Raw genomic sequence first — 14,196 nt, 5'->3', positions numbered from 1 at the left:
GCAGCATCATGCATTGATGAACTGTTCACAAGAGTTGTATTACATTTCTAATTTGCAGGGTAGGATTTTTTCCTCCTTTTCCTGCTTGTCTATGGTCTGTAAAATTATGGATGCACTCGCGCTTTCTTCATCTCAATCCATTGTAAACAGAAATTCTTGTTTTCCCTTCTATTTCCTCCACATCTCCTATCTTCCCCTTCTCCTTCGATTTCCTTTCCTCCATCTCGTATCTCTCCTATACTGCTCGGAATCTTGGGGGCCCTTTTGATTCTTCCCTTTCTTTTACTCCCCACATTTCTAACACTGCTCGGGTCTTGTTGTTTTCAGCTTTTTTAATATGCGTAAGGTTCGCTTTTTATCATTTCATTCCACCAAACCTATTTCCGTACTGGTTCTCTCAAGCTTAGACTACAATTCTCCTCCTTCCTTTCAGTCCTCCTACTTACTGCCTTGCACCCTTGTGCTCCATTTACAACTTTTCTATTCACATCCCACAACCCCAGCACCATCATACTTCTATTTCTAATGCTCTCCGCTCTATTGCCTAGCTATCTTTTGACACTCGACAGATCCTTTTCTTGTGCATCGTTTTCAAATGCACGCACAGTTTAGCTCTGTCGTAGCTATCACCTTTGGTTTCTTTCTATGGTCCTACCCAACTCTGCAATACCAATCTTACTTTCTTCCCCAAGAAGACGTTTTGCAGCTCGTGTTTTTGATCTTGCTCCCTACTCATTCACAAGTACTGGAACACCTTACCTTTTAACTGTCCGTTCTTCTGCCTTTTGTTCGTGGTTTAGCTCCTCACTTAAATCTCATCTGCTGGCATCTTAAATATTGTTTATTTTGTAATACATCAATTTCCGTTTTATTGTAATGATTTTTTTTTTTTACTGTTCATTGCTTTGGCCAAAGCGCTATACAAATTAAATAAATAAATGAAATTCACAAGACCCAGAAGAGAGGTTGCTTACCAATGATAGTATTTCTGGTGCTTTTATTGGTTTAGCCACATGTGCTCACCCGATCTCCCTTTGTGGGATGCAGGGTATGACTGTGTGTGTGGTTTGAAGTGTTCTTTGCAATGATTTAGAAGACCAGTACTTCCATTATTCTCCATGTCATAATGTAAACGCGCCTCATCTCATGATTTATATACCTTCAGGAAATCAATCTGTGGGTATCTACGTGAGGAGCATTATGCATACCCATACACTTAGGATAGGGATAGTACGACGGGCATGCCTCTGTTGAAGCCTAGCTTTTACTTTGCAGTAAATAACATCTAATGCTACAGATCCCCCATTGAATGGCGTGCTATGTGCAGCATGTGACAACTGATATAAACTCCAGGAGGACTATTACTGTTAAGTCACGAATATGACACTGTGCCCACGTTGATTTCATTCAAAGTATTCCTGTTTGATTGGTTTGGCACACAAAGTAGTTTGCTTATCTCTTTGCTTGAATTTGATGTCAATCTTTATTAGGAGGAAGCATATGAGGCACCAAGCAGCAACTCACGTATATTAAATGGTAGTTGGCGGCATGTTTGTAGAAGTCGTAATCTTATTTTACTCACTATAACACAGCATGCGCCGTCATGCAGTCCTTACAGTTTAATATCCTATAAGTATGGCCAAGGGATCGTTGTAGCAGATAGTGTGCTAGTAAGTACCGCCACAAGAGTGTAGTTGTTATTATATATATAATCAGAAATGCAGCGTTGTGAACTCTTCGTGTGGTACCCCTTAGTGAGTACCAAACATAAGGAAGTGTATAGCTAAATGAAGGAACATTCAACGCGCAAATCTTATGTATTAGGATAGGCTGAGTTATTCCAATATAAGTCCACAATGAGGCTGTTGTCTATCACTTCTTGAAATTTATTTCACTGGTAAAAAAAAGTCAGCCGCCGACATGCGTTTCGACCCCCTGGGTCATTGTCAAGGCTGTAACAGTTTATATGCAGGCATCACAAATTTGCATATGTGGGTGCAATATTGGGCCACAACAAAACAAAAATAAACATTGGTTTGTTCCATCAATATCACAAAACATTTAGAAAATTAATATCAAGTAGGTAGCAATACCATGTTTCAGTTGTACGTGGAATGATGTGAACAATTGATGATCTTGTCGTGCATCCAAAGTAGTGGAATCATTGTGGCGAAAAAATAACAGTAAGTTAGAAGAAAACTCACATTGTGCTATTTGAAATATTATACAGTAGGAGCATCCATGGGCCTCCCGTGGTTGGAAAAGATTTAAGAATGTGCTGCCACAGTCAAGTAATACGTCCAAAGAGAGCAATGCAGTACTACATTTCCAAACATAAGTGTCATGATCTCTGCTTCCAAAAGGTCAGGGTTTTCCCAACTCCCTTGGAAGCAGATCCATAACCCAGGTTCCGAGTGCCAACCAGTCCCAATTGGGACCTTTTGGACCCAGTCCTGGCGCCAGTGGCACCAGGCTCATAAATATGCCCAGTCCCAGCGCTGGAAGCGCCGGGCTCATAATGCTTGGGTGGACTTACCTGCAGCAGACCATGCTGCTTACTTGCCTGCCAGTTGAGCCTCTGATCCTCTTCTGTTTGGAACTACTTTTCCTGTTGGGTGGGGCAGGAGCCACTCCCTAGATTCAGAACACTGGAACTCTTCTGGAAAGCAGGAACTCTTTTCTTACCTAGGCGTGGCTGTGGAAGGAGACACCTAAGCACTACAGGAGGCTATTTAAACCACACCCGATGGATGAATCTTGCTTTGCGTTATTCTGCATCCTCTGCAGCAGAACGCTCATCGTGTCTTCTGCATCTGATCCTGGGCCTAAGGAAAAAGGCTTACCATCCTGAATCCAGTCTTCAGCAACACCTATAAAGACAAGAAAATCCAGTCTTCAGCAACACCTATAAAGACAAGAAAGAACAGGTTAGCATTACGGTCTTCAGTGACAGCTCTTCACTTACCTGGTCCATCGGCTGTCACCAACGCCTCGCGCTGCATTCCGGCATCTGAAAGACAAAGGCTTACCTACTCTTCGTGCGCTCCGGAGGTCTTCACACTGCATTCCGGCATCTCAAAGACAAAAGCTTACCAACTCTTCGCACTCTCCGGAGGCCTTCGCCGCTGCATCCCACATCTGAAAGACCAAACAAGGTGCGTTTAAAGACATTGGGGAACTTTAATACTCACGTGCCATTACTCCTTTCCACATCTAACCCAGTGGGTATTCCGGCACCCTGCAGCCGCTCCGAACTTGTACCTGCAAAATAAAAAGACAGTTGGAGCGCATCGTGAAGCGGGCAACAAGCGCTTACTTACGTGCTTCCAGGCGCTTCTATTCATCACACGGGCTCCATCTTCAACTCACTTCAGCCCGTCATCCGCCATCGCCGGAACCCTGCAAAACAAGAAACATCATTACTAAAGACTTTAAAGACATTAGAATTACTCGAAACTTACCGTTCGTGCAGTAAACGACGGACAGCAGTCCTCTGAAGTCAAGAGGCCTGCTCCCCTTATCCAGTGAAGAAACTGGTTACAGCACCCTGCCCCGAGGCAGATGGAGAGCACGGCGTTCACTTACCTAAGGTGAGAGCGTTAACCTTTGGGGTTCTACAGGAGAAGAGAAAGGGAAGAAGAGAGAGACATTCAATAACCCAGTTCCTTAATCCCATATTTTCTATCTGCAGACATCTTACCCTTTGAGTCAGGCATACAGTGCACAGAGGTCCAGCCCAAAGAGCCAGCCGTGTGTTACACATCACCTTTGAAGATACGGTATACGCCCAGTCAAGACCGGCGCCTCTACGGGAATCAGGTGAGCGTTACAATAAGCTGTGATGAGGATGAGTACAGTGACAGAGTATGGAGTGATGTGTCAAACAGTAAGAGGCAAAAGAAACATACCAATGATCCTGAGTATATGGAAAAGTAATCTCGATGGTGATAGGGTAAATAACCTATGTGGAGAAAGCAGAAGTGAAGAGGCATAATGTAGTAGCTGGTGTTGAAATAGGGTACTAGATTGGAAGTAAGAAATGTAAACGGGTATCGGATTACCCTTTAAGTTCAGTAACAAGGTTGAGTATTATGGCCAAATGTGGTAGTACTCATCAAGAAGAGTCTGCAATAACAAGTATTGTTGTGTAAGCTATTAGCATAAGGGAGCCTGGGGCTGCCAAGGAAGTATCTATGCAAAAGAGCACAAGATTATGTGTAGAGTGGTTTATCTGAATAAAGAGGCTAATCCAATGTGTCAATAATAGGGGCTCAATCCCCAATGCAGCTTCAAATGGTGGCTGGATTCTGTCCGAGCTGGGAGCTGAATTGTAACAGCACGAGTAAGAGCGCCTAGCGCTCTGACGTCAGAAGCGGGATGCGCGCGTGACATCCCACGCACGGACATCGCGTCCGAGAAAAGTAAACAAAGTTTGTGTCGCGTGATGCAATGTAAGATACTGGTGTAAGTGCAAAGTAGAAAATAAAAACTTATTGACCAGAAAGAATGAAACAAAGCTGCTAGTCCAATATACTGAAAGCAGTTGGTGGATGTGATTGAAAAACATAGTGTGAAAGAATAATTATAAGGGGCCAGATGAGATGCTCTCATAACTGTAATGGTGTTGGATAGTGGTACTGGATTTAAAGTGGACAATAATATGGGGGCGGGTAAATTAACAAATAAATGTGCAGAGTATTGTTCAAAGTGACTGAATACTAGTATTGCATGCTGATTGTGCTGGTAGTTGGCTTGTAAAGCAAAAACGAAAAATTACCAAAATTAGGTTACTACTGATTTCTATATCTTGAGTGAAGCAGAAATTAACATGGTTAAATATATGAATAAGCAATGTTCATGAACACCTTATAATGAGCCAAAACTAGACATGGAAGTACATCATTGCTGAGTTAAGTAGTTGTTCATTGTGGTTATGCAAAAGCCTGTAAAAGTTGCAAAATGGTATTGTTGCTGATTGCAATAGTTATAGTAGTGCAAGGAGGTTGAATAAATAAATAGTTGCTCGACATGGGTATATATGCATATACAATATACTTGAACACATTATAGTGAATCCAAAGTGGACATACACGAATCTGGATTATGATTGGTGAACAAAATCTTACAAAAAAGCATGCATTTCATGGTCTGTGTTAATACCTATATTAGTACAGCGAAAGCAACAGATACATTTGGATTCAAGTTGTCTGAGTTTGATGCTTGTATTGCCTCCTCGTTTACCACACTTTGCTTTGCTCTGATCAGACCAATAAAACGTATATCTGCTTGGTCATCCATTTGGTGTTTGGTTTGCCAATGGAGCGCCAAGGGTAGATTGGTGTCCTGTTTCCTGAAACTCAGAAAATTCTCTCTGATATGTACCCTTAATTGTCTAATAGTGCTGCCAATATATATTTTCTGACACACGCAGATGATAGCATACACCACAAATTTAGATTTGCAATTGACAAAATCTTTAGTTTGGAATTTTCTTCCATAATTGTCTGTAAATTCTTGACAATTATCATGTGCGTATTGGCATTGGTTGCGCGTGCCACATTTATGAAAACCCACTGGTTGTTTCAGCCATGTGGGAGGGTTATTAGTGGGTGTGCCATCAAAAAAGGAAGGACTGAGTTGATTTTGCAAAGTATTGGCCTTAGTATAGGTACATTTGGGTTCCTTTGTAATGTAAGGCGCAAGATCTTTGTCCAGATGTAGTAAATGCCAATGTTTGGCTGCCATTTTGTATAAGGTTGAGGAATCGCGAGAGAACTGGGTAATAATAGAGATGGGTCTACTACTATTGGGTCCTGAAGTTTGTGGGACTGGCTTGGCAACTAATAATTCTCTGCGGTTGATTAGTGAATATTTTTGGGAGGCTTGTGATACTGCAGTTTCAGGGTATCCTCTTTGTTTAAAGCGGTTGGTCACTTGAATGCATTCTGTTTCATAATCTTCCTTTCTAGAACGATTTCTGCGTGCTCTGTAAAATTCTCCCCCTGGGATGTTGAGGATAGTTGCTTTTTGGTGACAGCTATTGGCATGTAAAATAGCGTTGACAGCAGTTGGCTTTCTAAAAGTCCTCGTCTCTAACATATTGTGTTGCACAAAAATTTCTAAGTCTAGGAAAGTAATTGTCGTAGAATTAGAATGTCCTGTCAAAGCAATATCAAACTTATTATTGTTGGCATATGTCACAAGTTCCTCAAAGGAAGAACCGGTGCCATCCCAAATGATCAAACTGTCATCTATATACCTCTTCCAACATATGAGCTTGTTGCGAAATATTTGGTTATTAATAATATGGGTCTTTTCACTATCCAGTGATGGTGAGTGCAAATTTTGAGGCCTGATATTTTGCATTACATTTAGAACATGTGCCTGATAGAGTGGCAGCGAATCTGTCAACTTTAAAAGCGTAACTTTACGGTTCTATTCTAAGCTTTTCCATTTGACTGAATGTTTTGATTTTGGCAAAATCACCAACCACTTGTACATAGCACCACATTACAACAGCAAGTATAGTAAGAAAAGGCATCATCTTTTTCCTGAATCATGGACGTTCAACTCCAACTCTGTTTATAAATGTCAGTATCAATTTGGTGAAACAGTTGCTATGACTATGTTCCAGCTTGCTACTATCTTTGTCTGCTTAGCAAATCCTGTTTTCATCCAATATGTTTACTGAGCTGTACGTTTCTTCCTTTTGCTTTCGGTCATTCTAACAGCAGAGAGTTGATGCAGATGATCAGTTACTTTGCAGATGATCAGTTACTTTTATTAACCTGTTGCAGTCATAGATATCCAATCAGTAGGTTTCAAAAGCCTAAACTGGCCCACTCTCGGGATTGAGGATAATTTGGTGTCCCTTCAACATCTCTTAAATAAATCTAATCCCTACTTGTCACAAATAGTATAACTTGAGCAAATATCTTCCCACCTGCTTCGGCTTTGTTATTGACGAAGAAGGGAAGGCTGAGCAATTTGTAAACTGGACCCCAACATAAATATCAGTATCTAAAGAAAAGGCAAGGTAGGGAAATTGAAATGTGGTGAAATGCCAGCTAACTAATTTTGAAAGAAAATCTGCATCCCAAGCAGGACTTTAGTACTTTCCCAAAATGGTTCAATCTTCAGTAAATCTCTTTACCTGCCCTCGCTTCAGTCCTCTTTGCAAACTGTGTTTTTCTCTCATAAAAAAATCTGCCTTCAGTGCACATTCATGGGAACTCTATATTTTGACGTGTTTAGGTTAAGATGGTATTTACCTCTCCTCATTGCCCATCTAGCTGTAGATGTGGACACATGTGAAGCAAGCCCAGTGATACAAACTGGTCAGCCAGGCTGCCTATAATTTATTTTACTTACTTAAAATCGTGTGGTGTGATTTTCTTCATGCCAGGTCTGTGGTCCTTAGTGCCCTGTAATCCAAGGGTTTACAAGCAGGAAATATTTCCCACAAAGTATGAATTTTCGCACAAGCCAGAGTTCCCTGGTTGGGGGCTTTCTGTGCACACCTGCCAAGAAATGTGAGGTGCTTCCTTCGTGCTATAGACAAAAAGAGATGCATTGATGATCTGCTTTTGTACCTTTCATAGTTCTGTTTGTTTCAGTTCTGTTTGTTTCTTTTCCAGTGGGCTGGACACGATGGCCGCCCGATGTTCCGTTCAGAGGTAAGAAAAGCATTGATGTATAAAAGTGAAGTTCCCTGCAATGCAAGCATTTTTATGAATGTGAACACTATAAAGGATTACATTTTCAGTATGATTTATATATTTGTTGCTGTACATCATTTGAAACTACACAAACATCAAGCATATTGCAAGTTTTCATGTACTCTAGTATATGTACAGCTGTACATATTGAATCAGTTTAACATTTGTAGAGCCTGGTTGGCACAAACTGAAGACCAGGTTATATGCCTACTATGTAGGATTAGGAGCATTACTGATGTATGCATTTCTCCATTAGGTTTTATTGATCTCTTCCCCCAGGTTCCCTAGTCTTAAAATAGTCTAAGGGATATACCAGCCAGCAGCTGCTTGGTTCTACTTCCAATCCATTCGCCCCGATGTAACACCCAACCACTTCTTTGCCATTCTTAGTCTTCACAGGGCTCCCAGCCAACTATTTGTAGTTTCGACAGGAGATTATTGCCTGGGCCACTTCTTCCTGATCCGGGGTTAGTGTCCCATGTCCCTCCTTAAGAGACAATGTCCTACTAAGGACTATGCAGTCTTTCTCTGGTACAATGGCTATGATTGCCTTCCTACTAAAGTGCGATCTGGTGCCCTACTCACTCAATAGGTGCCCTTCAAACCATCAAGAAGCAATAACCCTTTTCATGTTTTCCCACAGGTCCAAATTCGAGGACCTTCCCTTTTGCTTTCTACACAGCAGTTTGGTCAGTCTGCCCTATTGCCTCAGGACTTTCCTTTGGTACCTTCTCATGCTCTCCTGCCCAGCAAATGGTTCCTGAACCAATGTTTCCCCTGCTGTCCCTTTGGCTTCTCAGACTTCTCTGGCTTTCCTGACCTTTCTGGCTTGCCTCTCGACTGGCTCCTCTCATGGCTGGCTATTCATTTTCCCCTACCTCTCATTCAATGTGCCTTTAATTAGCTCTGCATACTAATGTCCAATCTACCAACTTTCTGATTGACCTGGTGTACTAATCTGTTTGCAGCTTCCACATTAGCTAATTATGTTAATTTTTTGCTTTGCCTGGCCGCTGCAAGTCGGTGGCTCTTTGGAGGTTTCAATGGCAGTATGATTTCTTAAACTGCTTGCAGGGCTCTTTTCCTGTGACTGGTATTCTGTGACGATGCTTTGGTAATGGCTGTTGCCTGTGTTTTGTTCTCCCTGCTGAGCGTCAGCCACTACTTCTGCTGACAAGAGCCCCCTTCTTATGGTGTCCCATGCTATTGGTTCTCCAGCCCCTTATAAATTACTCTACATAAATCCCTGGTCAGTCCCTGTGAAAGGATGGATTTACCCGAACTCTGAAGCCCATTGTTTTAGATCTTATTTTCCCTCTATATATAACATCTAAAGACTGGCTGTTTGCTGTAAAACAAAGGGGAGGGAGTTAGTTATATACTTCTAGTCTCCTGAATGCCACTGAGGTTGCTAACCTACCACCTGAACAAAATCATCAACAATTCTGGTTCATGATGCATTGACTTCTGCTTCATCCTCCCCCTCTCCCCCTCCATTGTCTCCTTGTCATTCAACAAATGACTCCGCTTGTCAAATGCACCCTCTATAAGCTCGCCTGCTGCTGTTCCACTTCCCTTCATCGCCTCCTGGCTTTCTGTAACCGGTGCGTCTACAAATCCCTAAAATTGGTCTGCAAATCGATCCATGGGCTTGCCCCACTCTCCCTAAGTAACCCCCATCCAACACCCTCCGCTCCCCTCCTTTACCTGGCCCGCACAGTCTCTTGCTTTGCTCTGATGTGCTGATGGACAACCTCTGCTCCAATACCATTCTTAATGGCTGTTCCCTGACTAACCTTCACATACGCATGTTTTTGCTCATTTACTTTTTGCCCCTCACCACCGGAATATACTACCACCCCGTGCTAAATCTACCATTTTCATCTATCAGCTTTAGTTAGAACTGGTATGATGTAACTCTGGTTAGACGGGGGCCAAAAGACGGGGGCATTCAGCCAAACACTGAAGCCCCACTGTCCCCATCCCACTGCCCAAAACCCACGAGAACCTGTAAATGGGGCTACCCACAACAGTCATTGATAAGCCCATGATACATGTTTGTATAAGAAAAGGAAATATTTAATCTAAATGGGTTCCCAAAGCCGTCAGGCAGAGGGTGCTTTGATTAATACAGTCATTCCTGAATCTTTTATTTTCCTTTGATTTCTACAAGGCCATTATCTGTTAATATCGTAATCCAATTTTGTTGTCAAGGCATTTGGTACTTCAGAGTTGGGTTATCCAGTGGATGAGTTGTTGAAATGTTTTGCCCGGCTATGTTCATGTAAAACAGTGAATCCGTCTTCTAGTCCAGCACATATTCTGATGAAGCATGCTATCACATATGTCCCCCTCTCAGACTGAAATAGCCAAACCAAATACTCAATATCCACACTTCCTACTTAAATGTACTCGTCTTAATTCATATTCTTAAATGTACATTTCTCCTTCCAATTTATAATACGAGCATGACATGCTTTGTAAATGTTTCAGACTTGGGACTTTGTCAAGAATACATTTAAAATGATGCTAAAAAAGAAAGTAAAAATGTTAATAATGAAGTTTCTTTTATCAGATAACTAACTCTTGGTTTATCGGGCACTTGCTCCTAAACAAACCTCTTGGTGCATTACAGTCCTAAAAACTCACAGCTAATCCTTTTGTGTGTAAACCTCCCTGTGTGTATACGTGGAGGCTTGTTTCAGTGTCAGGACATGCTAAACTTTAATACCTGTGTAGGAATGCAGTAGAGTCCCTTTTTCATTTTCCCTTGCTCCCAGGGGTTTTGCAACCAGCAAGTCTCATCTTCCGGAAAGTCTTCACCTGACTGAGTGTCTTCTGCGTGCAGCAATCTATCACAAGAATGTCAAGTCTGCTTTAGCAAAAGAAAATAAACTAAAAATCTGTCAACCCAATCAGTGGAACTTTTTAAAGACCTGCCTCAAGGTCCACCTGCTAGCCAGTGAAGGGCCAACTTCTACCTGCCTCTAGAACTCCTCAACGGACCCATAGCCTTCCTCTCATGACATTGTCGTAGATGTATTACTTCTAGATAGCACTTGCATTAAGGACGTTCTGCCATCATCTATTTATTTGTTCCTTGTTTCTGGTCAGTCATCTGGTACTTTCAACCAACCATTATAAACTCATCCTACCCAACCAATACCAGATTGCATGTAACGAGAGTTACTAAAAGTACTAGGAAGTGCAAAAAGATTCCTTTTGTAGGATCTGTGACCCAGGGTGTTAAGAAGAATCGTGGGATTCAGTCACTTTCCCTGTGAGGCTAGGGAGGTCAGCCTGCTATGCGATTCCCTCTCTAGGGGTTAAAGGCAAGCAGAACCTCACCGGGCGAGATCTCTCCATCCTACCCACCCCCCGCCCATCCCAATTCGGCCACCCTGGTCCCTTGAGGACAAGGCCTCCTGTTCCGAAGAACTCCCTGAATCACTGACCTACAAACCACCACTAACAGCTTCTACCAGAAGAAGACACGAGGAACAAGCTAATGCTATTGTGGTGTAGAAACATTAAAACAACATGAGAGAATATTTATGTAATAAAGAGAAGATCATGCAAGTAATACACAGTACTCGAGAAACCACAGATTTTAACGTTACACCGGGGGAAGACCCAGCAACGCGCCATATATCTAGGAGGAAGAGTCCTGTTTGAGTAGAGAAAATCTGGGAAGTTTCGAATCAGATGTTTAAGGAGAGCTGAGAGAGACCGGGACAAGCTTGGGAGGAAGTTGGTGTGCAAAGCTGACACAAGGGAAAGCTGAAGCGAGAGAACCTGAGGGAAGGAAGCCTAGGTGGTGGTGGTGTGACCGTGAGTTGGTGGAATGTGGGATTCAACAACGACGTAGAGACCACAGAGGGGTTTACAGCCCAAGTGAGCAAGAAGCCAACCTGATGAGCGGAGGAAAGGATTGCATCCTTAAGGCAGGCCCGGTGGTGCTAACCCCAAGAGAAAGAGGTAACTGGGAAGGCAGAAACCCGGGAGGGATACCGACTAGAACGTTAAGATTGCCAAAGAGTTGGAAGTTATATGAACGCACTCATACTAGTCTCAGCGAAGATGGAATAACACAAAGCTAAGAATCATTATTTGGTCCCTGATGCCTGTATTAATAAGGAATGAACAATAGAAAACCATTACTGGTACATGCCTACTCGTCCAAGTGAGACCAAAGTGGTGAAGAGAATTGAGAAGTATTACTGGAACATTCAAACTCATCACAGTAAACCTTAAGAGGTAGAGTAGTGACAATCATTACTGGAACACTTGTACTCGTTCAGCCAGTAAGAATATAGAAGTGGAAATAAGTGAGAAGCCTTATTGGAACCCTCAAGCAATTGGGGGTTGCAAAGGACAGGGAGGACTGGGAGAGGCTATGGAGGGCAATTCCAAAAGTGGCTAAGGCGGCCCAACTGCGAGAAGCATGGTACAAGTATATTTTTGGTTGGCACTATATCCCGGCCCGGTTGCATGCAATGTATCCAGCAACTCCAGGGGACTGTTGGAGAGGCTGTGGGGAGGTGGGCACGGCTACTCATATATGGTGGGATTGCCCGAGTATTAGACCTTTTTGGAGTGAAATTGCACATGCTCAATCTCAGGCTTTGGAGCTAGCGGTTACCCAGCCCCCGCAGGAGGTTTTAATGGGGAAGAGGGGCAGGATTGGCTATGGAAAATGTGGGACATTGTCTCGCTGGAATGGGCCACATATGCGGCTGATGGAAAGTTGGGGTGTTTTGCTGCCGATTGGGGAGAGACTCTGGACTATCTGAGGGGGGAGTTCAGTTAGCAATGGTGCCCCAAAGATTAAAGCTGCTGCACATTCATGGCTGAAAGGTTTGCGAGGAGTTACCGGAACTGTAGGTTTTGTGGGCGCTACGACCGAAGTTGGAGGGGGGCAGGGAGAGGGAGGGACGGGGGTGTTGTTGTGTTTGTTTCTATTCTTTTGAAATTGATTTGTTCTATATGCTGAAACCAATAAAAAGAGGTTACAAAAAAAAAGAAATGCCAGCAGAAACCCTTTCCAGGCGTGCATACGGACAAGTTGACCTTGGGCTCCTGGAACACCAGGGGTTTCTCCCACTTGACCACCAAGTCGGACGTAAAGCTGACAGAATTCGACGTGCTGTGCCTACAAGAAATTTGGCTTTCCATGAAACCTTCATTAGACTGCTTTGAACTAGCCCTTTCAGCAGTGCAAAAGGGCCATAAAGGAAGACCTAGATCTGGCCTAATCACTGCAGTAAAATCGGGCAACGGTCTCCACCTGAAAAAAGTGATAAAGGCCACTGAATTTATTGTAGCCACCATCATTGGCTGGTCAAGGCAGCTGGACCGTAACGCCCGTAAGCAGAACGGGGAGATTCTACTGATCAACCTCTACTGGAATCCTAAACGTGTCTAACGAGACTTTCCTAGATCACCTGGAATCCTTAATTGACTCTACTATGATTGAGCAAGAGATTCGGATAATTCCAGAGGGAAAGCTTTTCTATGGACCAAATTAATGGAGACTAGAGACCTGCATAACCTCTTTCAGCCATCAGAACTTACCTCCCAGAAGATCCCAATGTGGGAGAACCACGGTCATGCAGCTATAATTGATTTCATCCACGTTTCGCAAAGCCTACGGAAAATGGAGTCCTTTGAGGTAATCAGGACCAAACATGGTGATCACAACATGCTGACCTGTGCTTGGCTCTCCAAGAAACCTGAGGAAAGCCATATGAACGTTAATTAAGAAAGTCAACTCCAGCGTGACCAGACTGAGACTAACTGAAAGAGCCATAATCTGACTCACACAGATCTACGTTTCTCAAAAGACAACAGGGGCTACAAGTCAAACTAATCTTGTCGACTATTCCACAGCTCTTTCAGTTTTGAAACCAAGAAAGGCAAAGACTCCAGCCCAGCCACTTTCAACCCATCATGTTTTTAACAAACAGGTGGTGGAGAGAAGAAAGGGCCCCAGAAAACTGCGAAGGGAAGCAAATAAGTCTCACTCAAAAACCAAGAAGGCTGAGGCCATAAACACACTAAAAAGCTACTGAGCTTGGTTGGGAAACACTAAATTCCAAAGATATCAGAAAGACGCTGTAGCGATGCTCTGCACCATCTGTGGGAAGAAGTCGAGGGACTTTTGGTCTCTAATCAAGGGTAACTCTCATGGAGTGGTTCTAGCACTCCAGAACTCAGTGGGTGATCAAAAATGGGAAATACATTTCAAGGAGCTTTACAGTACACCTGAGAAATCAAAGACCGCAAGCAGAAGGGGCGCTCAATGTCAGATCTCTGCGGATCAAAATACGCTTCTCCTGAAAATAAAGAAACTAAACGGATCTCGGGCAGCAGGCCCGGATGGCATCACCAACTTCTACTTGTCAGTTTTCATAACCGAGGTTTGCAAAAATAGTATTCGATCTGCTACTTTCCCGCCCTCATGGCAAAAGGCTATAGT

General features: G+C 43.0%; 1 protein-coding gene across 2 annotated transcripts in view; it reads left to right on the top strand.

Moving 5' to 3' along the window:
• Window positions 1–14,196, top strand: part of PAN3 (poly(A) specific ribonuclease subunit PAN3) — a 2,094,753-nt gene that overhangs the window by 440,624 nt on the left and 1,639,933 nt on the right. For both annotated transcript variants that reach the window (XM_069640299.1, XM_069640298.1), the window contains one exon: window positions 7,638–7,676. In XM_069640299.1, the coding sequence (XP_069496400.1) occupies window positions 7,638–7,676 (39 nt within the window). The remainder of the gene's footprint in view (window positions 1–7,637; window positions 7,677–14,196) is intronic.

The sequence above is a fragment of the Ambystoma mexicanum genome, chromosome 7q (genome assembly GCF_040938575.1).
Source record: "Ambystoma mexicanum isolate Mex_15411 chromosome 7q, UKY_AmexF1_1, whole genome shotgun sequence".
NCBI classification, from domain to species: Eukaryota; Metazoa; Chordata; class Amphibia; order Caudata; family Ambystomatidae; genus Ambystoma; species Ambystoma mexicanum.
The sequence above is the reverse complement of the archived record's forward strand: the minus strand, read 5'-3'. Positions and strand labels throughout refer to the sequence as shown.